The following is a 26,557-nucleotide window of genomic DNA, read 5'->3' on the forward strand; positions in this document are numbered from 1 at the left end:
AAGCGTTTGTACTGTAAACAGCAAATCACAGAGTGTGTAGGAAAGCCTAGAGATCTCCACAATTTCATGAAATCTATTATGGGCAAGACGAAAGAAGTTGTTCTTCCTCAATGTGATAATATTACACAACTTGCTTTCATTCTTTGAGAATAAAATTCTGGATATCAAGAAACTTCTCAGGGAGTATCAACAGCCAGACATGGTGTTCGAGGAAACCTTGTTTGATGGCGTTCCTCTGAGGGAGTTTGCACTTTGTACAGGATGTTCTGAGTCTCATCAAATCATCCAACAAAACCACTTGTCTGAATGATCCAATGCCAAGCAATCTTGTGGTTGATCATCTCGATCATTTACTTCCAGTTATAACCGACATTATTAATAAAATTCCTTCATCCGGTGTTTTCCCTACATGTTTGAAAGATGCTATTGTTACTCCACTGTTAAAGAATTCCAAACTTGATACCAACATACTCAAAAACTATCGGACGTTTCAAACTTGACTTTTCTTTCAAAACTTGTGGAGAAAGCTGTTACCAGACAACTGATGAAGCATATCAACCCCCATGACATCCTTGATGACTATCAGTCTGCTTATCGTCCGCAGCATTCAACAGAGACCTTGCTCCTGAGAGTTGTTAATGATCTCAGGTGTCTAGTGATTCTGGTGACATGCCAACGCTGACTCTTTTAGATCTCAGTACAGCGTTTGATACGGTTGATCATCACAAGCTTCTGGACATTTTTACAGCATCAAGTTGGTATCAGTGGAACAGTGCTCTCTTGGTTTGCATCTTATCTCCATGTCAGGCGGCAGCCTGTATATGTCTTGGGGCAGTTTTCGGATCAGACAGTGCTCTTGTGTGGAGTCCCACAAGGTTCAATGTTGGGACCTGTGTTGTTTCTCTTATACGTAAACTGTCTCAAAACCATAACTGACAAGTTTGTGACTCCTCAGTTTTCATATGCAGCTGGTGTTCAACTGATGAATAGATTTAACACTGAATCAATTTCTGACACCCTACAACAAATTGAAAACTGTACTTCTGAAATTAAGTCATGGATGACCGAAAGAAAACTAAAGTTAAATGACGACAAAACAGAGGTAATATTGGTCGGAAGACAACAGCACATCGACAAGGTAGATGTTGAGCGAGTGATGATTGCTTCTGCCTGTATCTCCCCATCACGACAAGTTAAAGATCTTGGAGTACAGCTACAGTCAGACCTTTCCATGTCTGCACAAGTGGATCATCTGTGTAAGACATGCTACTTTCACATTCGTTCCATCCGAAAATACATCACTAAAGAGAGTGCACATATCCTGGTCAGATGTCTTGTGTCTTCCCGCCTAGACTACTGCAATAGCCTTCTCACTGGAATATCCAAAGAACACATGAAAAAACTCCAGAAAGTGCAGAATACAGCTGCTAGAATTATATCTTTGAGTTCTAAATATGATCATATAACCCCTGTGATAAAGTCTTTGCACTGGCTTCCTGTTCAATACCGAGTTGACTTCAAAGTTCTGTGTACAGTCTTTAAGTGTCTCAACAACCTTGCCCCTACATCTCTCCTAACTCAGTATGTGCCTTCCAGAACTCTACGTTCCCAGGATAAACAGCTCCTCAAAGTACCTCAAGCTCGGCTCACCTCTTGTGGAAATAGGAGTTTTCAGCATGTCGCGCCTCTCTTATGGAACTCTCTACCACTCCAAATCAAACTCGCCCCGACCCTGGACTCTTTTAAGGACCTAAAGACATTCCTTTTTACTAAAGCCTATAATTGACATTTTCCCTTCTTTTGTAAATAGTTTTAATGCGCCATGAGCATGCATGAGTGGGTGGACACTGGCGCTTTACAAATATCCACTATTATTATTATATTATTGGGGGACAGGACTGAAGCCGAAGAAACTCTCAGGAGTCAAGCTGCAAAACACAGTCACCCATCCAAAGACTCTTAGCGCCCAACGATGCTTAACTTAATTGTGACCAGAGTTTTACCCACAGCACCAGTGATGAGGTAAGACATATTGCCCTACAAGGATGTGCCCCTACATGTATAAATCCTATCTGAGCGATATTAAACTGTAACTGGGGCTCATCTACTAATTCTACCACTTCATAGATAACAGTCTTCCGTGTGGAGCCCATTTCTGATGAACCCGCTGTGATAGTTTTAATATTGCTAAACGCTTGTAAATACTTAACTCACTCACTAACTTGAGAGTCTTCGATAAAAACAAGACCAAGTCCAACAATATAAACATTTAATCTTGTGCAACTCTATGACACTGTATGCAGAGTTGTGAACATCAATCATTCTATTATCACAGAAATGATAGAACTCAAAACACTGAATAACATGAAAGACAAGGTTATCGAACTATGAAGCATTAAAAAGTACTCTCAGGAATTTTGCTATGTGAAACTAGACACCAGAAACCCTGGCCCTCCGAGAAATCAGCCCAAATATGATCAGATGAAAACATACAGTTGTGTCAAGGGTGAATACTGTATATTAGTAATGGCTGTAGCCATGGAATTGAAGAACCTTGTTTCAGAATTTGTTCTTTAGACCTTCAATGTGATGTTAAAAGACATACTACATAAGATCCCTCACTCAGGATGGTGATGATTTGAGGTGAGGTGAGGTGAAATTGGGTTCAACGTCGTCCTTGAGAATATTTCGCTCATATGACGACGTGCATGCGTGTGTATGTATATGTGCGGCAGCTTGTACTAGCCCAGACTGAAGCTGGTTTTGTAGTGCTAGCCCACTGAGATACCATGCTGCAGTGAAGCATGAATACCCCACTAGACACATTATACTGACTCCGAGCCGACCAGTCCTTGTTGTACCCATTAATGCCGAGCGCCAGGCAGGGACCAACAAGTACCATATTTTAACGTCGAACCCGCGACCTTCCGCTCTCCGGGCGGACGCTCTAACCACTACACCACGGAGGCGGTTGATGATTTGAGAGTCAGCTCCTGTGACAAGCTAATTTGCAAATCATGTGATCTGACTTTTGCCCTGTTTGTTAGACCCGTGAAGATCCGGGTTAGAATTGGTCTTCAGTAAGCCATGCTTGTCGAAAAAGGCGACCAGGATCGGGTGGCCAGGCTTGCTGACTTAGTTGACATATGTCATCATATCCCAATTGCGAAGGTCGATGCTCATGCTGTTGATCACTGGATTTTCTATTCCAGACTCGATTATTTACAGACTGCCACCATATAGGTGGAATATTGCTGAGTGCTGTGTTAAACAACACACCAACCAACCAATCCTGTTTGTTATATGATTATTCTGAAATCAGAGCAGTCTGATTTGCATCAATAAGATATGCTATTACAGCCTGACTGTGTTGTTGTTGCTGTTGTTTTACACCGCACTCAGCAATATTCTAGACATAAAAATCAAGTCTGGACCAGAAAATCCAGTGATCAACATCATGAACATCGATCTAAACAACTGGAATACAATGACATGTCAGCTTGACTGTGAGAAGCATGACCATGTCTGACATTAATTGGCAATAAATAAATTTGTGTTGATTACCGCGATTCAGACTATTGTTTCCCTTTGAAGCTTCTGAGTATTTTGATAAATGGCATAAATTAGAGTAAAATACTAGTGGCAGGTATGTTGTCAGCAGTTTGGGAACATGTGTTCAATGCTTGAAAATGATATATATCCTATTAATGTGAATTCCATTAGGACCACATTTTCTGACTCACTATAACATTATTTCGGCAAGAAATGGCAAAAAACAATTTTCTTTAAAAATTGTACATGAAATGAAATATTGTCAAAAAATATGATTTGGAATTAGTAAAACCATGACCTTCATAAATACTAGTACCTGTCTGTAGAAGACTCAACATCGATCATATACACCAAGTGTAAATCAGGGATTCTAATACAATATTTCGAGATCTACTCAGCACCCAGAAGCCACATTGTCAACAAAGGCAGCCAATTAACAAGTTTCTGTACAAATACAGATGATCTTATTTCTTGAAATGACATAAACAGAGCTGGACCAATTCATCATTTGAAACCTCTGAACATAATCGTATCGAATGTCAATCTTTGTGTTCCTTACTTCATCAAAAGTCTAAGGGCATTTCATTAAAGTTGTCAAAACTGCAAACAGGATGTCAACATCAGCCAATCAAAATGCAGCATTCTCGAGCTTTAAGGCATTAAATTTAATACAGCAACTTCCTTACTACAGTTAATAATAATAATCTTAAACAGTTCTCAATTCAAAATTTTAAAACTGGAGAAACGAAACTGGAGAAAAGAATGTTTAAAAGATGACTGAGATTGAAATTACCTTGAGATTATAATTGAAAACACACAAAAGTAACTCTGCAATATCAGAAAAATTTCAGACATTGATTGTTATGGGATATCCTCATTTTTGTGAGATGTGATTTTCATGTAGTTACCTTTAAACACTATGTATATGTACAAAATATATAAAAGCATTTACACACAGACTCACAGAACACCTTCACACTACTAGCCCTCTATGGTTTTGAATAGGTGAGTTGTTAGCACTATTCAGGCCTCATTTAAATCAGTTTGAGTGAAAGACATAACAATAAAATCTTGACATATTGCAACAGAAATATGTTACAAAATCACTATCCTCTGCAAAAAGATATATAAACACATTCTTCCACCAAAGTAAGCTTTGTGTATAAAGAATAAAATAGAAACAGGCCAAAAATCCTGAAACCTGATCTTAATTCACTATAGTGAGTGAGTGAGTGAGTTTTAGTTTTATGCCGCATTCAGCAATATTCCAGCTATATGGTGGCGGTCTGTAATAATCAAGTCTGGACCAGACAATCCAGTGATCAACAGCATGAGCATCGATCTGCGCAATTGGGAACCGATGACATGTGTCAACCAAGCCAGCGAGCCTGACCACCCGATCACGTTAGTCACCTCTTATGACAAGCATGGGTTACTGAAGGTTCATTCTAACCCGGATCTTCACGGGTCTTAATTCACTATAACCATAAGGAGACAATACAGGGGAATGGCACAGATAAAGAATTCATGGCATTCATGGATATTTACAAGACCCACGTCGCACCAGCTTTGAAAATTAACCTCATCCTTAGGCCCGAAGCTGACTGAAAACCACTCGGACGCACTGCTTATGTTTTCTGCCGGTCCTTATGGCTGACAGCTTTTTCATCCCCAATAACTAAGAGTATTATTTCTATATTAAGATATAGGGCCTACACATTCCGATCAGGACCCACAACTTTTTATGGTTTGGGGTCCTTAGGGCCTGCAGGTTTTCAGGGTTAAGGGCAAACACTGCATCTTACTCACACCTGAGTGAGTAAGTGACTTTAGTTTTACGCCACTTTTAGCAATATTCCAGCAATATCACGGCGGAGGACACCAGAAATGGGCTTCACACATTGTACCCATCCGGGAATCGAACCCGGTCTTCGGCGTGATGAGCGAGCGAACGCTTCAACCACAAGGCTACCTCACCAGCTCTACTCACACCTGAGGGGCAGGGGTGTAACCTCGTGGTAAAATCATTCGCTTGTCAACCCGAAAACTAAACTCACTCACTTAATTCCTACAGCTGGACTGGACAACAACAAGCACCATCATATATTAGTTTAACATTTGTAGTTAAGATGAGACAGGGGGTGAAAAATGATCCTTTGTTCTTTGGGCACATGTTCTATTCACTGCCAGAAAATGTAAATGTTTATCCTGACGCGACCATGTCCTGGCAAGTTGAGGTTTTATGTGAATACATTTCCATACGACATCAAAAGCAGGTAGTGTGATGAAGCAAGTTTTTTGATTTTGCAAATTTGTGAATAGTATGTAAATTATTTGTGGTCAAAACTTTGAGTGTCTTGGTACATGAAATAAACTATCCCCTCAGAATGAAAAGGCCTCTCAAACTTTTCTTTTCTTGCAACATGGCCCTGGACCTTTGGGATTGTTTTCATAATACTGCCTGACAACATTCAACTGATCTTTTAAGGACTTCACTTCATTTCTTAAAACATCCACAGACATCCTCTCAAGCTCTTCTTCAAACATTTGGTCATAGAGATGTGCAAGAGTTGTCTCCCCTGAAGCCCCTGCCTTGTACGGCCAACTGAGAATGAAAAATGCAATAAAGTGTTCACATTTTAGTTTGTTAAAAGGCTGACATTTCCCATTACAACTAGGCCACGAAGGTTCAAACAAGTTCTCCATTGTGTCCTTGGTGTCCTCAGGAAGAGATTTGAAAACATCTGACACTTTTTCAAATATGACAGTCTGTTGGAGAGCTAAGATAAGGTGTTGTATGAGACACTCATGCTCTTCAGCAACGTCTTGTGGGCAGGTGATGTCCAGCTGGGTGGTCATTATAGTTAAATTGTCTCTAATTTCAGCCAAAGCTTGCATCATTTCCCGTGCAGCTCTCTCGGCAAGGGCATCGCTGGACAATGATTCCTCGGGTATTCTGTCCGTTCGAGTCTTCCATTTCAGCATAAACTCTGGGAGAGCTGGATGAAAGAGACTCCGAGCAGTCAGACTCATGTTGTTCGACAGGCGGAACAACAAAAGAGGATGACTTTCTTTCCTGCTCGACATCACCATCAAACCGCGGGGCTTCCCTGAAAAATGTAACATTGTGATAAGCAAATCAATTCGAGAAAAACATGGACAAATTGTGATTAATCAAAACCTTAATTTATCATTACACTTCCAGTGTATGTGTCCATGGTATGTGTCAGCCAAGCCCACTGACCACCTGACCCGATCCCTTTACTTCTTATGACAAGCATGGGTCACTGAAGACCAATTCTAACCCAGATCTTCATGGAAAGTCAAACCAGTGACTGAAAATTAAAGCACAAATTACAATCCCTGTAGAATGACACTGACTGAGTTTAGTTTTACGCCGCTTTTAGCAATATTCCAGCAACATCACGGCAGGGGACACCAGAAATGGGCTTCACACAATGTACCCATGTTGGGATTGGAACCCGGGTCTTCAGCGTGACGAGCCAATGCTTTAACCACTAGGCTACCCCACCGCCCCCTGTAGAATGACAATTTATTCTCATCTCGTGGATTAACAGATTACTTGTGTTCAGATTAAATGTATGTATGTTTAGTGTCTAAAGTCCCTGTATATATGCGGAACATGCTACTAGCAATAATCACTAGGGCTAGGACGATACTAATGTCACAATACGATACATATCGCGATATTTTACCTGCGATACGATACATATCACGATATATACACCTTGAAAAAAATGACACGGTATCAAGATTTAAAATGACTTATTTCAAGGTATTTGTGTTTAACAATAACACTATTGTAATAAACAAACAAGTAACTCCATCATACTTGTGTATTTTGCTCTAAATAAGTACTGTAACATTTACAAGATAATACTGTTTTGAAAAAAAAGTTGTGTATCGTTTTGTATCGATACACCAGTCCACGATATGATAGCTGTATCAAACTTCAATGTATCGCGATGCATTCGTCTCAGCCCTAATAATCACCTGTATCCAGATCGATCTCTTTCATTGCTTCGTAGATGAGTTCCAGGGGCACCCAGTGTGGAGGATACTTGAACCTCGCTGTGTCCAGAATCAACACAAGGTCGTTTCCAGGGTGATAGCCTCCTACTGGAGAGAAATGACCTTCTCCGGACTGGCCAAGGGCTGGGCGAGAATAGGACAGCACAACAAATGCATCATCTCTCTTTGTGTAGTTTCTGATCAATTCTCGGAATTCCTCAACAGACATTACACCCTCATTCATTCTTGTAGCTTCAACATTGAGAGAATTACAACTGGCCACACACAGAAACTGGTCAAAATTGATACCTCGCTGTTGCACAATTTCCAAGGGCACACAGCAGTCGAGCATGTTCTCATGATACCATCGCCATACCCCTTTCCAAATGCGACCCGGGTCAATGTCAAGGGCATTCAAGACCATCACCATTGTAGACAGTCCACAAAACGCAGGCTCATCTTGAGTTCGAAACTGTGCAGCAAGCTTGAAGTAACATTCCATATTTCCTTCCAAAATGGCTGCCTTGAAGAACTTCTTGCCATCCTCGGATGAGAATGAGATACAGGATGGCGGGAGCACTTTGCGGTAGAAGTGCTTCATTGGTGGCAGCGCCCTGTTCCCTACAGATGGAGCCATGGAGTCTGCAAGGAGCACATTGTGATCATGTCAAAGAAGAGTAATGCTTTCCTTCTGAATTCAAGACATTTCTAATTAGGGCTTTGTGTACACAGCGGCTTGCAATGCCCAAAAATGACATCAAGATGTATATTGTCACCGACGGGGACTTATCACTAGCCTGTACATAAACCTTTCACATAGTGCTAAGATCCTGGTAGTGACAATTTATACCTTGATGTTAGTTTTTGTGTTACAAGCCCCTGTGCCTGTGTGAAACTAACAAACAGGGAAGTGTTCTGCCATGTAACAGAACAAGTGGGGACAAAGTCCCTCCCTTCAGCAAACTTACAGGGGGTCTTTTTCAAAACTTATGGCAACCCACTCTGTGTGATTTTGTATAACTTCAAACCTGACACACAGGTTATTGTTTGTCTTGGTTGTTGTTAAACACACCACTCAGCAATATTCAAGCTATACGGAGGTCGTCTGTAAATCATTGAGTCGGACCAGACAATCCAGTGATCAACATCATGAGCATCGATCTATGCAGTTGGGATACATGTGTCAACCAAATCAGTGAGAATGACCATCCAATCTCCATTTTTCTACTTTTCCATGTTACTGTCAGGTGTGCTACAGAAAATATTCTGTGTATCGCTAAGATGTGGTTAGTGATCCAGATACCAGGGTCAACTGCAGACAATCATCTCTGGCACAATTAGAACGACTTTCGAAACATGTGTCAGCTCAATTCATATTTGACCTTTCGTGACTTTCTGCCAATAAAACATGCTGAGAGTGACTTGAAACATTAATTTAAGTAACGAAAGTCAAGCAATTATGTTCAATTATTGAAGCATGACTGTGGTTTTAAGACTGACAGTCACATATAAAATACACACACATGATTTGAAGAGACTGTGACAGTCACAATGACTAACAGAAAATGGTTTTGAGTCATTTTTTAAATTTGTGAGATTTCCTGCTGGACAACGATGCAAGACAATGTATCGAAACATCGCACTCACGATAGTGCAGATAGATGCTCATGCTGTTCATCACTGGTCCAGACTCAATTATTTACAGACTGTACACCATTAATTATTAATGCACATGATTCATACTGACAGATTTGATACAACACTGAACATTTCCATAATGTAATTAGGTACGACAAGTTGATCACATAGGCATATAACACCTAGGCATAAATCAGTAAGGATTGGAGGTTTGTTGTTCAACTCTGCACTGACTCAGCAATATTCCAGCTATATAGCAGTGGTATGTAAATAATCGAGTCTGGACAGCTTCCGTGGTGTAGTGGTTAGAGCGTCCGCCCGAAGAGCGGAAGGTCGCGGGTTCGATCCCAGACACGTGATTTGAAGAGACTTTGACAGAGTCACAGTGACTAACAAAAGAAAATGGTTTTGAGTCATTTTCTAAATTTGTGAGATTTCCTGCTGGACAACGATGCAAGAATATGTATCCAAACATCTCACTCACGAAATAAAAAAAGTGGTTATCCTTAAAGTTTGTTCAATATTGTACTATCCAACTTCTACAATGCCACTCAAAGAATGACCGCCTCTGTGGTGTAGTGGTTAGAGCGTCCGCTCAGAGAGCGGAAGGTCGCGGGTTCGATCCCCGACTGCGTCATACCAAAAAGACATTAAAATATGGAACTTGTTGGTCCCTGCCCGACGCTCGGCATTAATGGGTACAACAAGGACTGGTCAGCTCGGAGTCAGTATAATGTGTCTGAGTGGGGTATTCATGCTTCACTGCGGCATGGTATCTCAGTGGGCTAGCACTATAAAACCAGCTTAAGTCTGGGCTAGTACAAACAGCCGTACATACCCATATGCATGCACGTCGTCATATGAGCGAAATATTCTCAAGCACGACGTAAAACCCAATTTCACCTCACCCCACTCAAAAAATTGTGATTTTATGTTTCATTCTTAAACTTTTTGCATTGATGGTACAAGTTTAAACTGGGACAGACTCTGTAACTGTATTAAGTAACTCAGCCTGCAGTTACACTCACTGGAATAACACTAAACTTAAGTTTCAACCTCAAGGTACACTTATTTGAAAACATATTGCATCAGCGATGACTCACATCAAATCATTTTGGAAGTGTTTTACATGATTGTTGAGTCATAATGCATAAAAGCCTCACACATCTACATAAATACATCCATATAAGGCCAAATAAATTTTTTGTTGTGGTTCCGATTACACTGCTTTAAAATTTAGGGTAGGTAGGTCAGATATTTTTAGTTTTACTTTTTTTTAGGAGCTATGTACGAACTACTAACACATTTATCAATGTAATTGTTTATTCAATCAAGCCTGCTGCCATCGTGTCGTCTTTCACTTTCAGAATGACCAATGTCCGTTGCTGCTGGGGGGGAAAAAAACAATAGTATCTGAAAGCTTATCTTATTCATATTGCTTAAAAGACCATTTGTCATCAATAAATTACTGTGAGAGTGAAGTGGCAGAATACTGAACACTCTTATCAACGAACCCTGGATTGTTATTCTTATCAGTCATTGCTGGATTGATATACTGCATTATGACCATCAGTATTATCACGGTATAAGTTGACAACGTTAACATGGCAAAAACAACTATACATACAATTCATTTTAGCTGTCAGCATTGCTATTAAATACTTTGGCCAGACCAATTTTACTTCTTGTTTTACGGATCCGCCTGTCATATTTTTTTCAAGAATAAGAAAAAAAAAATTTAACAATTTTTTCCGCTCAAAAAATAAAATCCTAATGTTCATATGGGCCAAAAATGTAAACTTATAAGAATTTTTTTAGATTGTTTTTTGCCCCATATACACTTCATAAATTTCCAAAAGTAAAGTACTTTGAGTATTTAGAAAGAATATTACTTTGACTGGAGATTTTATTTTTATTTTTTTTCCCTCCTGCCTTTAGGTTTTCTGAGGACAATAATCCCCAAAACAAAGACATAAAATTGGTCTGGCCTTTCTGCAAAAAATAGTACGGACAATAGTAGAAATATTTAAATATAGACATAAAATACCTATCTCACCTGGAAAATGGTATGCTCTACTGGGTGCATGAGCAAAATCCCTGGCATGAGCAGCAAAGTTAAAAAATTCAAGGATTTATGCAGGATTGTAAACAAAGATACCTTGATGGGCAATTTAGGGAAAACAAGAAGACAAGGTCATCAATTTCCCCCGCAATGGCAAAATACTCTTCATGAATATATCTATCATGGAATAATAATTCATACAAAATTCATTATTCATTATTACCACTACAAGCAATATATTAGGATTCAGATATTAGAAAAATATAAATACAGAATATTAGTAATAGCTTAGAGAAAGACTCCAGTCAAAAGTTGTAAAACTCATCTCACAGACATACTATTGAAAAAGGTATAAATTATGGCTGCACAATTTCACAGATGTTCAAGATAAAATCCTAGCCTAAGGTATCAAGGACTCAAGCTGTTAGCAACCCTTTCAGTAATTCAGAGTTATGACCAGACGATTAAATGAACTGCTTTCATAAAGTAAACATGTCATCATCTATATTACAAAACTTTAAGCAAACACCAATTAAGGGTCATAAAGACATGGCCCAGAGTAAACGCATCTATTGTAATCCAAGCACCTATAATTGACACATCAGATTAGGCTCGTTAAGATCTAGCCCAGGGTAAGCATCCAAGCATCCAGTAAAAGTGCCATCGAGATTAGTGCCAGTTAAAATAGGATTAACAGGATTAAGAGTACTTCCCCTGCCTGGTCATGTCATTAGTAGGTCACACCCCATTTTGTATATTCTGTATTTGATAGGCTAATGTAGGTTACACCCATTTTTTGTATCAGTGAACCAATCGTAATCTCTTTATTGTTTTAATTGTAGATAAAATGTCTCTAACTGCATTTGTCCAGCAGTAGGGTTTAGACTCCTAACACAGGTCAGCTCTAGCCCTCAGCCCAGAGGGTTGTACCGACTCTCTGTGGCCACCCCATGTTTTTCCGTTCTTGTAATAAAATTGTGATTAGCTTCTTGTGACTTCGGACTCTTTGCTGAGTTAATTCCCCCAAGCAGACCAGCACGTCAGTTAGATAAGGGGTTTCACCGGAACCATCACTTGGACCCAAGACCCTTATCATAATAGCATTATGATCAGTGGGTCAGTGAGCCAGATCACCAGTTCAGCAAATGCACTGGAATAAAAATTTTGCACTACGCAGCATCAGATAAACAGTTATTCATTCCACAATCATGTTTGCTGATTGATATATGAATTATATATTGTTAATGTATCCTGCTTGTCAATAATCCATCTTGAGATATTTAACTTCTGTGAGTGGCATTAGATATTTATTGTTCTGTTATTTGAGAGTGGTGTTTTATTTATTTATTTAGAAATATTACCACAGATCCATCTGCTTGTGACTTACAACTACTGAATGTCATCCCAGTTCTGTTGCTGACTAGCTGGAGGGTAAGCCTTGTGGTTACAGCGTTATCTAGTCACACCAAAGATTCTGATTCGATACCCTCCCTGGATAATGTGTGTAGCCAATTTCTGGTGTCCTCTGATTTGATATAGCTGCCATTTTGATCCTTACAGTTTGGGCACAACTTGCTAAACAGCTCATTACGACCCTTACAGTTGGGCACCACTTGCTAAACAGCTCATTATGACCCTTACAGTTGGGCACCACTTGCTAAACAGCTCATTATGACCCTTACCGTTGAGGCACAACTTGCTAAACAGCTCATTACGACCCTTACAGTTGGGCACAACTTGCTAAACAGCTCATTAAGACCCTTAGGCTTTGCCATTCTTTGCTAAACATCCCTTAACAAACCTTAGGGTTTTGGAACCATCTGACAAAAAATCTTCTCGATCCTTAGGATTGGGAACCACTTGCTCAACACTTCATGATGACCCTTAAAGGTCACATAAACCCTAGGGGGTACAAATACATAAATCACTAACTGGCATCGTTATAAATGAAACCCCGTCATTAAAACTACTCATTTCGACCTTTAATTGACTTAAATGACCTTTTTGACAACAGTGCACGATCTACTGTCATTTAATTTTGTCTCCTGCTTTGCCTAGTTTCCGAGTTACAACTTGTTTTCATAGACGATTCTGTGAAAATGGATTGGTGTCGTTAGGCCCTATTTGTATAATGACTGATCCAAATTGATCCCATTTCTGTGTTTTTTTACCTCGATATTTAATCATGTCATGTAAAAGTCTGTTTGTATTCTCAAAACAGTGTCGGCCCATAAGTTTTCACATGCAATACAGCAATTAATACTCCCTTGTTGTAACCCGTGTTAGGTGGTATAAACCTACACATGTTATTTGTCATCATTCACTTGATGGTCAGTTAATGAATTTATAACAGGTATAATTAGTGGTTACACCCTTAGATTACCCGACAAAGGTTCCCATTTGGCATTTCTTGTGTCTGGAGTAAATATTCAACATTATAGACATCGATCAAAGGATTAACCGATAACACGCTGATTGACTAATTACTTTTATCTTATACAGTGGAATTGTCAAAAGGTAGTGTTTATGTATGTAGATTTACTAATCTATACTGAATACACTCTGTCGTGTCAGTGTCTGCGTAAAAACAACGTCCTTCTTTCAAAGGATTAACCGGCAATACATTGATTGATTGCCCATTATTGGCTAACTAATTTACTGTTTTTAAAGAAAGGCGGACATTATGCAATTAGTTGCCAGGTGTGCTATCTTGGGTGACCAATGAGACTATACACCAATACCTGAAAAGATTTATCACTTTTTCGTATATCAAACTGTTAAAAGACACATCATTTGGAACAGTTTTGTGAATATTGATGGATACATTCCTCGAACAAGGTAATGGCCTGATATTGTTCCTATAACTTTAATCTGTTTTAATTTTAATATTTGCATGTTGTTTTTATTCATTTGTCGTAGCATTCAACAGAATCATTGTTTTCGCGCCGTGAAGTGTAATGAGACAGACAACATACACTAGGGTGTGTGTGCGAATTATGATTCACATTGGCAAACTATAAAATGTCTAGATATTACAGTTCTGTTATAAATTCACTATACGTACGTATCAGCAGATCGCCTGCTTTTATTTAGTTTCAAAATGCATACAAGTATGATAATTAACTAATTAGGATTATAAGACCAAATATAAAGACGCACATTGACTAGTATCTACAAACTGGTGAGTGGACATTAACCATGTGAATGTAGCAAGAAATTTATCGCGCAGCAGTATTGTGACTTCGACCCCCACCTCGCTTCCGTGGAAGAAATCGTTATGTTATGAGTTGTGTCATGCAAAATCCGCTTTGGTTATGATTCCAATACATATTTAACTCACTGAGAAGAAAGTAGTTTTGATTTTCTAACTTGATGAAAACAAACTATAATCTCATTAATTCTAACAGACTTTACGATTTTCAAAATGGCGGCCCTGTTGGGAACATCCAGCCAGTCTGAGGATAAATGCTATTTAGGTTTGTTTTCACCGAAAGTTACAAAATCAAAACTACTTTCTACTGGTAGTAAAATATGTATTTTATTGATGGCCAACAGGATTTTGCATGACATAGCTTATAACATAACAATTTCTCTCCTGGCAGCGAGGTGGGTGTCAATATAATACTACTTACAATATTATTGTTACTTCGACCACAACCTCACTTCGAGGAAGAAATCGCTATGTCACAAGTTGTGTCATGGAAAATCTTTATGGTCATCAATCCCATACATATTTTACTACAACTAGGAAGTAGTTTTGATTCTTTAACTTCGCGTGGAAGCGATCTGAACACAAGTAAGATATGGTTTCAGGCTTCCACAACGCCGCCTTTCGCGACTCACAAACATAACCCATTTAGCACTAACTGCGCGGGTCCTGTGGAAATCTGTGCATGGTGACACCATCGCCTCACCCCAAGGAGCAATTGATCGACAAAAGCAACGATTCGGCATGTCGCCGTTGATGTCGAAATCATCAAATGATGAGCGCTACACACTTTCTATACAACTAACTGAAAATCGCTCCTCATATGACGCCACTGCAGTGCTCTGGTGTTTCCTGTCTGTGGTTTCGCATGGCTGAGAGAGGGAAGCAGGCTCAATTTTTGGCCACTTTTAATCGCTTCGGTATTAATTAACCACAAGTTTTTAAAGAATAAATTTGGTGTTCCGCATAAGACTAACCACAAATCTTTCATATGTAATGGTTAAAAGAGTAACAAAAAACAAAGTTTATTGGTTCTTTAAGGTTGGGCATCACTTGCCAAATGCCCCTTAACTAACCTTAGGGTTTTTGGAACAACCTGACAAACCCTCTTACGATCCTTAGGGTTTGGGAACCATCTGACAAACTCCTCATTACAGCCCTTAGGGTTTGACACTATTTGCTTAACGCTCCTTAACTAACCTTAGGGTATGGGGACAACCTGACAAACACCCTTTGGGTGCTTAGCGTTGGGCACCACTTGCTAAACAGCTCATTATGACCCTTAGGCAGGGGTGGAAATAACCCATTGCCCGACGTCCGAGTCCAGTGTTTTTTTCTGTCGGGCAAGCCAATTCGTATATCACACTGTACCGGCGTCAATTTGACTTTCCAATGTTAATTATGTTGTTTATTTAAAAAATTCAATAAGAAAACAGCCGGTATAGTGGAAAACTTATCAGGGCAAGTGATTTCACATGTGCCACTGTACTGGAGTACACTAGCAATTTTAAAGTTATTTCCGACCCTGCTCAGGGTTGGGCACCACTTTCTGAACAGCTCATTATGACCCTTACTGGCTACCAAACAGTTATCGCCATATTTAAGCGGTATTTACAAAATTACTCCCCCGTTGGTTAAATTAATGAAACAGAATTAATTATGATACTTAATTAGCTATTCACCGATGTGTCTAGTAGGGCTGCAATGAACACACTATGTGGCGAATATGATACGTATCATGAATATTGGGTTACGAATACGAATAATTATTCACGAATACAATATTGTAGTTAAGTGATTGATGTGCAATATGGAACGCCCATGTTGACAGTTTTGATTTGTCACAGCAATAACCAGTGATCTCATGACACTCAAATTTGGTTTGTAATAGTTATAATCGACAGTACCATGTGCAATCTTGGCAAACTAACATGACTTGCACTACTGCAATGCAAGAATATGTTCCATTCTTGCATATCTCACTTTGGAAAAGGACATAAGGGTTCAAGTAAAACATGCTCCCTTAAAAAAATTGTAAGTATTCGTTAATATTCGGTTCTGGTGACCACGAATAACGAATTGAATTCATGAAGGGCTATGGTTCGATTCACCGAATATGCGAGTGAATCGTTACAGCCTTAGTGTCTAGCCCGTTCACTAACACCGATCTTGTTTTTATATAACGCCGGAAGTGAATCATGGCAGTATAAATACATGTAGATGTTTTCTCACAACTAACTGGACCCCGCGACCTTCGGATTGTTAGCTCGACAGCTAACCGACTGAGCTACGTCCACACTGTTGCACAATGTGCAAATTTATCGAGTCATTCCTGTGACGTCACAGAAATGAACGGAAGGAGTGGAATAGGTCACGGACAATTACGAAGATTACGGGTAGACTTGGTGTCTCGTGATTTTAATCTACGGACAATTGCCGAATGGACCTGATGCCATTTGGCACACTCGTCCCATTCTGTAATCTACAAGATAACGTGTGGTGTGGAAAGAGCCGATATGCCTCAAACTGAAAAGGGTTGTTGACGTCAGGCGGCAGGCGTACGATTTCACGGTGCATGCATGAATGACGCGCTTTTATATAAATCGGTGATTTTGTGACAGAAAAGTGATGTAGGGAACACTGTAAGGATAATATGGATAGCACTAAGGAACAAGGGAGACATGAGCATGTGTAGTGACAGCACGAGGGTGAGTTAGCCTTCGAATCATTACTGAACAAATGTTGCGTGTGAAAGAGTGCAAATTCCAGGCCAATTTCCATTAGCCCAAAATTTGTACATTAAACCATTTCATAGTGTACTTTCGACGTTTTGGGTTTCCCGTTTTTGTGTGAATAAAAGTATTAAAATACAACAGGAAAAACAACAAATGGTACTCACGTATTACACCAGACATGTACCTACCATATTGGATTAGGTCCCTAACCCTAACCCTAACCCCTTGAATTCATCCTAATAAATAGAATGCATTGACCGAATTGGCACAAACATGACTGACGTATTCAGTGTAATGCATTATTACCGCTTCGGATAATAAAATACTAATAAAAAACTTTTCTATGTGATGGAACAATTTACTGAATGACAAAAATATATATGTAAATTTAAAAAATACAAAATACTATAATACACACAACATAACACCTCAGCACCCCGTAATACAAATAAATATCAGAGTATTAGTGAAAAAAGAAAAATATGTCAAACTGGTGCTTGCAAAATATTGCGCATCCGCCTGTATACACCTACTTGAAACTCTCAACATCGTTGGGCTTATGCAATGACATATCTCGTAGAGGTGAAACACCAGTGAGCGGAGCTTATGCGCACTCACGGAGCTAGACAACCGTGTTGCCATGCAGGCGTCATAGGGCATTGTTTCGAGAACGTGCTTTCAAACAAAATCACATTACATTACGTAAAAGGGTATTATGACATATTTTTAAAGTTTGTGGTACTGTATTCTAAATGTATAGTTAGTAAACAACAAATGTAACCTGTTTTCTGTTATCACTGATATGTCTTCTGTTTAAGATGGCTTTCTTAAGCTTCATTTGTTCTGCATTCTCAGCCCCTTTAATAGCTAAGAATTTTGTGACAGGTTCACCTGTTCAATATATCTAACTTACACAATTTCCACTTCAATAACTAGTAAAAAATCGAAAATCGATCGAAAGAAGGATTAAAAATGATTATCGATTGTAAAATTATTTTTTTGATTAATCAGAATTTTGTGTTTTTTGTATAACACCCTTGAATTAAGTATACTAACCGTTTAATGTGATGAATATTCATGAACAAACATGCACTCAACAGTGTAAAGCTATGTGCATTGTAAAATTTTAACCACTTTTACTGTTTAATTACAATTCCAGTGTCTTACTTGCATGCGTGCATTTCATTGCCTGACAGTATTAGTTATACTGTTATATTATAAAAAACAACCTATTAATTAGAAAAAACCTGGGAAAAAACCCATAAAATTGGTGATTACATTAAAATGTATATATTTCGATTATAATTGATAATCGTTCACCACAAGTCCTCCGATAATCGATAGTGAATTTGGTTTCCGATTCCCAACACTATCAATAACCGAACTATCAGTACTCCCAACATTCTAAATGGAAAAACAACCAGATTTCCTTTCATCATCCATCATAATTCCAGTGATTTCCCGGGCGATGAAGTCAATAAATGTTTTTGCTGGTTTGTCATTTGTGTATATGTTTTGTTTTGGGGATTAAATGACTAAAGGCGAGTTATGTCTCTAAAACATTAGGCGTGCCACAAGGGCACCGAGAACATTTTTTACCCGTGCCATTTCAATATTTACCGTGCCATGGCACACTAATATATGGAGTATTTTGAAACCCTGCATTTGTGGAATAATATACATTCATATCATAAAATAACCTTGAATAATTGAGCGTGTGACTAGTTGAGTGGTTTTTTCACAGTATTTTGATAGGGAATGAAACAGTTATTGACTTTTGTGAACTTGAACTTGCTATTATATAGATCGTGTGACATCCCCCAACCAAGTTACAATTTTTTTATAGGGTTCATAATGTTATCTTTAATTTCTCTTTAAGTTACTTACCGTGAAGAATTTTCTTTTTCTGTCCTTCATTGTTGTCAAATGCCGTGCGAAAAACTACTGGAATTGTAATTGACCAGGACTGCGCACGTGTGATACTGCTGTAATAACAGCTGCATTATGACCCTTTTGGCAGTAGGCATGGTGGGTTGGCACCACTTGCTAAACAGCTCATTATGACCCTTAGTAGGTTGGGCACCACTTGCTAAACAGCTCATTATGACCCTTAGTAGGGTTGGGCACCACTTGCTAAACAGTTCATTATGACCCTTAGTAGGGTTGGGCACCACTTGCTAAACAGCTCATTGGGCACTTACCTGCTAAACGAAGCTCATTATGACCCTTATTCTGGTTGGGGCACCACTTGCTAAACAGTTCATTATGACCTTTAGTAGGGTTGGGCACCACTTGCTAAACAGCCATTTATGACCCTTAGTAGGGTTGGGCACCACTTGCTAAACAGTTCATTATGACCCTTAGTAGGGTTGGGCACCACTTGCTAAACAGCTCATCATGACCCTTATTCTGGTTGGGCACCACTCTTAAACAGGACCCTTAGTAGGGTTGGGCACCACTTGCTAAACAGCTCATTGCTGACCCTTAGTAGGGTTGGGCACCACTTGCTAAACAGCTCATTATGACCCTAGTAGGGTTGGGCACCACTCATTATGATGCTAAACAGCAGTCATTGTGACCCTTAGTAGGGTTGGGCACCACCTAAACAGCTCATTATGACCCTAGTAGGGTTGGGCACCACTTGCTAAACAGCTCATTGTGACCCTTAGTAGGGTTGGGCACCACCTGCTAAACAGCTCATTATGACCCTTAGTAGGGTTGGGCACCACTTGCTAAACAGTTCATTATGACCCTTAGTAGGGTTGGGCACCACTTGCTAAACAGCTCATCATGACCCTTATTAGGGTTGGGCACCACTTGCTAAACAGTTCATTATGACCCTTAGTAGGGTTGGGCACCACTTGCTAAACAGCTCATTATGACCCTTAGTAGGGTTGGGCACCACTTGCTAAAAAGCTCATTATGACCCTAGTAGGGTTGGGCACCACTTGCTAAACAGCTCATTATGACCCTAGTAGGGTCGTGGGCACCACTTGCTAAACAGCTCATTGTGACCCTTAGTGGCGGTTGGGCACCACTTGCTAAACAGCTCATTATGACCCTTATTCGGTTAGGCACCACTGCTAAACAGCTCATTATGACCCTTAGTAGGGTTGGGCACCACTCTGCTAAACAGCTCCATTATGACCCTTAGTAGGTTGGGCACCACCTGCTAAACAGCTCATTATGACCCATAGTGGGGTTGGGCACCACCTGTTAAACAGCTCATTATGACCCTTAGTAGGGTTGGGCACCACTTGCTAAACAGTTCATTATGACTGGGCACCACTTGCTAAACAGCTCATTATGACTTCTTAGTAGGGTTGGGCACCACTTGCTAAACAGCTCATTATGACCCTAGTAGGGTTGGGCACCACTTAAGCTAAACAGCTCATTATGACCCTAGTAGGGTTGGGCACCACTTGCTAAACAGCTCATTATGACCCTAGTAGGGTTGGGCACCACTTGCTAAACAGCTCATTATTGACCCATAGTAGGGTTGGGCACCACTTGCTAAACAGCTCATTGTGACCCTAGTAGCTTTGGGCACCACTAAACAGCTCATTATGACCCTTAGTAGGTTGGGCACCACTTGTTAAACAGCTCATTATGACCCTTAGTAGGGTTGGGCACCACTTGCTAAACAGTTCATTATGACCCTAGTAGGGTTGGGCACCACCTGCTAAACAGCTCATTATGACCCTTAGTAGGGTTAGGCACCACTTGCTAAACAGTTCATTATGACCCTTAGTAGGGTTGGGCACCACTTGCTAAACAGCTCATTGACCCTTATTCTGTTGGGCTACCACTTAAAAACAGTATTACTTAAAGTTAGTAGGTTGGGCACCACCACAAACAGCCCACTATAACCCTAATAGGAAGGGCAACCTCTTTGAACATTCTATTCTGAATTAGTTAAAACAAACTGAAAAGCCTAAAAAGACCTTAGTAGGGTAGGGTCTGCCATCTTTGTTAAGCATGAGTAGGCTGGGTTGGGCACCACCAGTTAGTGTAACAGTGAAGAGAATGTGAACAATACTCTATGAGCTCATTGTGACATTTATTAAACAACCTATGAACGCATGTCGCCTGGTTGGGCACTCACTTGTTAAACAGTTCAAAGACAACTTAGTAGGAAACACTAGAGCAAGGTCATACTTATGAGTTAGTAGTTTGATTACCACTTCTTAAACATTGAAAATGACTATGAAGTGTAGGGTGAAGTACCACTGAACAGCTCATACGACCCTAGTAGCTTGGGCACCACTTACTAAACGGCCCAAACCCTTAGTAGGGTTGGGCACCAGCTCATTAGGAAGTTATGAGCTCATTGATGACCCATTTAGTAGGGTTGGGCACCACCTGCTAAACAGCTCATTATGACCCTTAGTAGGGTTGGGCACCACTTGCTAAACAGCTCATTATGACCCTTAGTAGGGTTGGGCACCACTTGCTAAACAGCTCATTATGACCCTTAGTAGGGTTGGGCACCACTTGCTAAACAGCTCATTATGACCCTTAGTAGGGTTGGGCACCACTTGCTAAACAGCTCATTATGACCCTAGTAGGGTTGGGCACCACTTGCTAAACAGCTCATTGTGACCCTTAGTAGGGTTGGGCACCACTTGCTAAACAGCTCATTATGACCCTTAGTAGGGTTGGGCACCACTTGCTAAACAGCTCATTATGACCCTTAGTAGGGTTGGGCACCACTTGCTAAACAGCTCATTATGACCTTTAGTAGGGTTGGGCACCACCTGCTTAAACAGCTCATTATGACCCTTTAGTAGGGTTGGGCACCATTGCTAAACAGTTCATTATGACCCTTAGTAGGGTTGGGCACCACTTGCTAAGCACCCAGCCCATTATGATCCATAGTAGCAAAACAAAGCTCATTATGACCCTTAGTAGGGTTGGGCACCACTTGCTAAACAGCTCATTATGACCCTAGTAGGGTTGGGCACCACTTGCTAAACAGCTCATTGTGACCCTAGTAGCGTTGGGCACCACTTGCTAAACAGCTCATTATGACCCTTATTCAGGTTGGGCACCACTTGCTAAACAGCTCATTATGACCCTTAGTAGGGTTGGGCACCACTTGCTAAACAGCTCATTATGACCCTTAGTAGGGTTGGGCACCACTTGCTAAACAGCTCATTATGACCCTTAGTAGGGTTGGGCACCACCTGTTAAACAGCTCATTATGACCCTTTAGTAGGGTTAAGGCACCACCTGCTAAACAGCTCATTATGACCCTTAGTAGGGTTGGGCACCACCTGCTAAACAGCTCATTATGACCCTTAGTAGGGTTGGGCACCACCTGCTAAACAGCTCATTATGACCCTTAGTAGGGTTGGGCACCACCTGCTAAACAGCTCATTATGACCCTTAGTAGGGTTGGGCACCACTAGTTCATATGAATAAAACTCTAATCCAGCCAAGGCCTACATAGAGTTTATACGGCGAGTGCATTTTCTGTGACGCACCTTTCCGCAAGATATTTGAGCGGAACAGTTTTAGGCAAAAACAAGAATGAAGACTCAACCTATCGATTATGCATGCATGCATTACTAAAACAACATGTGCATGCATTACTAAATTTGTAATCGACTCACTTTATTATTAATGACCTGAAATATAAAGACTCTCACTAATATTCCACCATTTGTCAAATTTTGCGGTAATTAGCAGTTGTATCCAAAAAAAATCGATTAAACGGACCGCGGATTACATGACGCCTGAAGGCTGAGGAAGGGGACCAACTTTTAGCAGTTTCTATTTGTTCCTAAATATGTTTTAATGCGCTTCCACTTTTATTCAACCGCTAATTACCATAACAGTATGGCACAAATGGTGGAAAGTAGGTGTGGTCTCTATGTTTCAGGTCATTTAAGTAATAAAATGAGTCGTTTTTAGAGGAGGTAAGTGTTTCGTTTTGAAGATGAAAGAAAGTTTTATCAATCCATGCACATGTATTAGTCGATAGGTTGAGTTTCTACCCTTGTTTATGCCTAAATCTGTTGTGCCTCTCTGCCTAGTGCAGTGCGTCAAAGAACTTGAATTTGCCGGCTAGACGTCGCGCACACCTTGGTATAGTGCAAAGTCGTCTAGCTATATGCTGGACTAGGGCACCACTTGCTAAACAGCTTATTATGACCCCTAGTATGGTTGGGCACCCGTTGCTAAGGGACTGTCCATAATTTATGGCTAGGGGGTGATGATGATTTTAAAGGAGGGGGGGCACCCATTTTGTTCTGGCGAGCAAGGGGGGTGTCATCAATTTTGTACTAACTAGGGGGTCATCAATTTTGTACATAAAAATATGTTTAAAATTATGCTTAGAAATTATGGTAGGGGAGGGGTAATTGATTTTGTACATGACATGCGTGTGTGTGTGGGGGGGGGTTCCACTTATTTTGTACATAAATTTTAGTGGGAGTCATTCACATTGTACATGTTTCTCCATAAAAATCATCATCACCCCCCTAGCAACAATAAATTATGAACGGTCCCTAAACATCTCATTATGACCATATTAGGGTTGGGCACTACTCGCCAAACGCACCTTAACGAACCTTAATGTTTTGGAATCATCTCACAAACACGCCTTTTCATTGCATAGGGTGGGTTGTGAGGTAGACTGATTCGTTATCTGTCAGAAAAGGCGCGCCCGGTAAAGTGCATTTGTCTACCCCCGATCGCTGCCCAGGAGCCTGTCAAGGTAACAACACTTTAGACACAGATTTACAATTTTAGTCGTTGTCACTTTGTGAACCGGAGCTAGGGGCCAATAAAGGACCCCGATAAATAAAATAGTCACTGTACAAAGTAACCAAACTTACCCATTTTGAAGATAGAAGGAGATTGTTCATGAAATTGTTGAGGATGGCAGGCTAACGGTACACGATTCAACAATCGCGTCGAGGAACTGAGATGTCGTATCGACGCACTGCCACTGGTCGTTTTAATCTTCCTACATTTCAACGTCACTGACTTCTTGGTCAATATATGATGAGGAAAAAGCGAAATAAACTTCATTAAAGGCGGATATAATACGACAAAATCACCAGCGTCCACACAATCAACGTTCGTGAACCACACTGCAACAATGCTGTCGCTAGCGGGTTCTCATCAGTGAGCTCCTTGCAGAGACAATACGCGCCGTATTATACATGGCGCTGTGAGGAGCACCAAGGTTCCCACGAAAAGTAGAGAATTTACCAGAAAACAGAATTACACGGCAAACAAAAATATACCCTTTATACCAATAAGACGACGGAATGTCAATATTACCAATCCCCTCACTGATATCATGAGCATCAAACAAAGCCAATGTGGTATAATTATATCTATACGTTAGTTCTTATTTTTCATGGATTTTGATTGCACAAATGTGATTTTTACCCGCTTATCAATTTCCTTTATTTTAATAATTCCATTGGCTATATTTTTTGTTATACAATGCGTTCATTATTACTTTTCGTAATGACAACGTTTGCAAACTGTAGTCATTCTTCAAAAGTCTTCTGTTTCACGTGGAACAATTTCTAAATGCAAACATCACTCTGTATTTAGTAGGGGTATCAGATTTTAAACAGCAGCATGGGGATCTGTTCATCCATATATTGGTATCCGTCCATATTGGTGTAGGTGGTTTGGGAGTTTAGTGGTTAAAGCGTTCACCCGTCACGATGAAGTCCCGTGTTCAATTCCCCACATGGGTACAATGTGTGAAGCCCATTTCTGGTGTCCAGCGCCGTGGTATTGCTGGAATATTGCTAAAAGCGGCGTAAAACCAGACTCACTCATGCACTCGCCTGACTGGTGTAACCGTGCAGCCACTCATGCATGTACAAGGCTATATGTAAGTGCAACAATCTTGCACATATAAAATCCCATTCACCTCACCCGTATCATCAACGGTCATTATTAAACAGAAAAATACAAAAGCAATGAATATTACGTTGTCGGAGGTTAAAGCGTTCGCTCGTCACGCCGAAGACCTGGGTTCAATTCCCCACATGGGTACAATGTGTGAAGCCCATTTGTGGCGTCCAGCTGGGCCCCGTTTCACAAAGCTCTCGTAACCTTTCTCGTAGCATTCGTACCTCCTATACTTCAACATAGGAGGTACGAATGCTACGAGAAAAGTTACGAGATCTTAGGCTTACGAGAGCTTTGTGAAACGGGGCCCAGCTCCGTGGTATTGCTGGAATATTGCTAAAAGCGGCGTAAAACCATACTCACTCTCACTCATATTCCACAGTATGTGTCTCAAGTATGTACGCCATCTGTTTGATAGTGATACAGAGAAACAGAGGTTCTGTTTTTCATCGTGACCGCATCATCAACCTTTTACCTGGTGAGGTTCACCTAAGTTGATAAAAATCAGAATTGTGTACAGTGTAAAGTCACAGCCAAACAATGACAACAGCCATTATGGGCAATATACGTTTTCTTGTGAATATATGAATTTTACTCTTCTTGGAAACGAAAAATAACGAACCATTTCATATACTGAAAATCACGGCATACAACCGTCAAAACAGAATTGTTTTGCTTTAAGACAGACTGACAGCCGATTGGCGGTACTTATGAGGGTTCAAAAAGAAATAAAAACGATGACAGTTGAGATATCGATAATGTTTACTAGGGCTGTAACGATGCATCGAACTATCGATGGATTGCAATTGTTGAGTCTCCGATAGCAATTAATCGATGGAAGAAACAAGAACAATAGATGCATCGATAGTATGTGTGACTATCATCGATAGTTTAGTAATTGACTTTATTTTTATCAAATATTTGTGGGATTGTTTATTGTTTGAGTGCACTTGCAGCTTTGTTCAGTTTAGGTTTTAACTGTTTACTTGATCTGAATTTCTTTTCAGTTATTAAGTGAGTGAGTGAGTTTGGTTTTACGCCGCTTTTAGCAATATTCCAGCAATATCACGGCGGGGAACACCAGAAATGGGCTTAACACCTTGTACCCATGTGGGGAATCGAACCCGGGTCTTCGGCGTGACGAGCGAACGCCTTAACCAATAGGCTACCCCACCGCCCCCCAGTTATTAAGAGAGACTGAAACTACTTCAGCTTGTTTTTATTTCATATAAACTATACATTCATTTTGGGATTGACTTCAAATGAGACAATTTAAGGAGAGAGAAAACAATTGTAATAGTATTGCAATAGTTGGTCGCAATAGTATGTTGCAATAGACTATCGCTATCGCAATAGTTGTTTCCCCCTCAAAAGTCACCCCTAACGTTTACATTTTAACTACACCCGAGCGTGAGGTGAGGTGAGGTGAAATTGGGTTTAACGTCG

General features: G+C 40.2%; 1 protein-coding gene across 1 annotated transcript; it reads right to left on the reverse strand.

Moving 5' to 3' along the window:
- Positions 1-5,459: 5,459 nt before the first annotated feature.
- LOC124269210 lies at positions 5,460-24,364 on the reverse strand. Its single transcript, XM_046704227.1, has 3 exons — positions 24,070-24,364; positions 7,567-8,226; positions 5,460-6,662 (listed from the first exon to the last, which is right to left on the reverse strand). Exons 1-3 carry the CDS (start codon positions 24,263-24,265, stop codon positions 5,953-5,955), a joined length of 1,566 nt encoding a protein of 521 aa, XP_046560183.1. The 5' UTR covers positions 24,266-24,364; the 3' UTR covers positions 5,460-5,952.
- Between the last annotated feature and the right edge of the window lie 2,193 nt (positions 24,365-26,557).

This window comes from Haliotis rubra, unplaced genomic scaffold (assembly GCF_003918875.1).
Source record: "Haliotis rubra isolate DU_JTF1 unplaced genomic scaffold, ASM391887v1 Scf143, whole genome shotgun sequence".
In the NCBI taxonomy this organism is placed as follows: Eukaryota; Metazoa; Mollusca; class Gastropoda; order Lepetellida; family Haliotidae; genus Haliotis; species Haliotis rubra.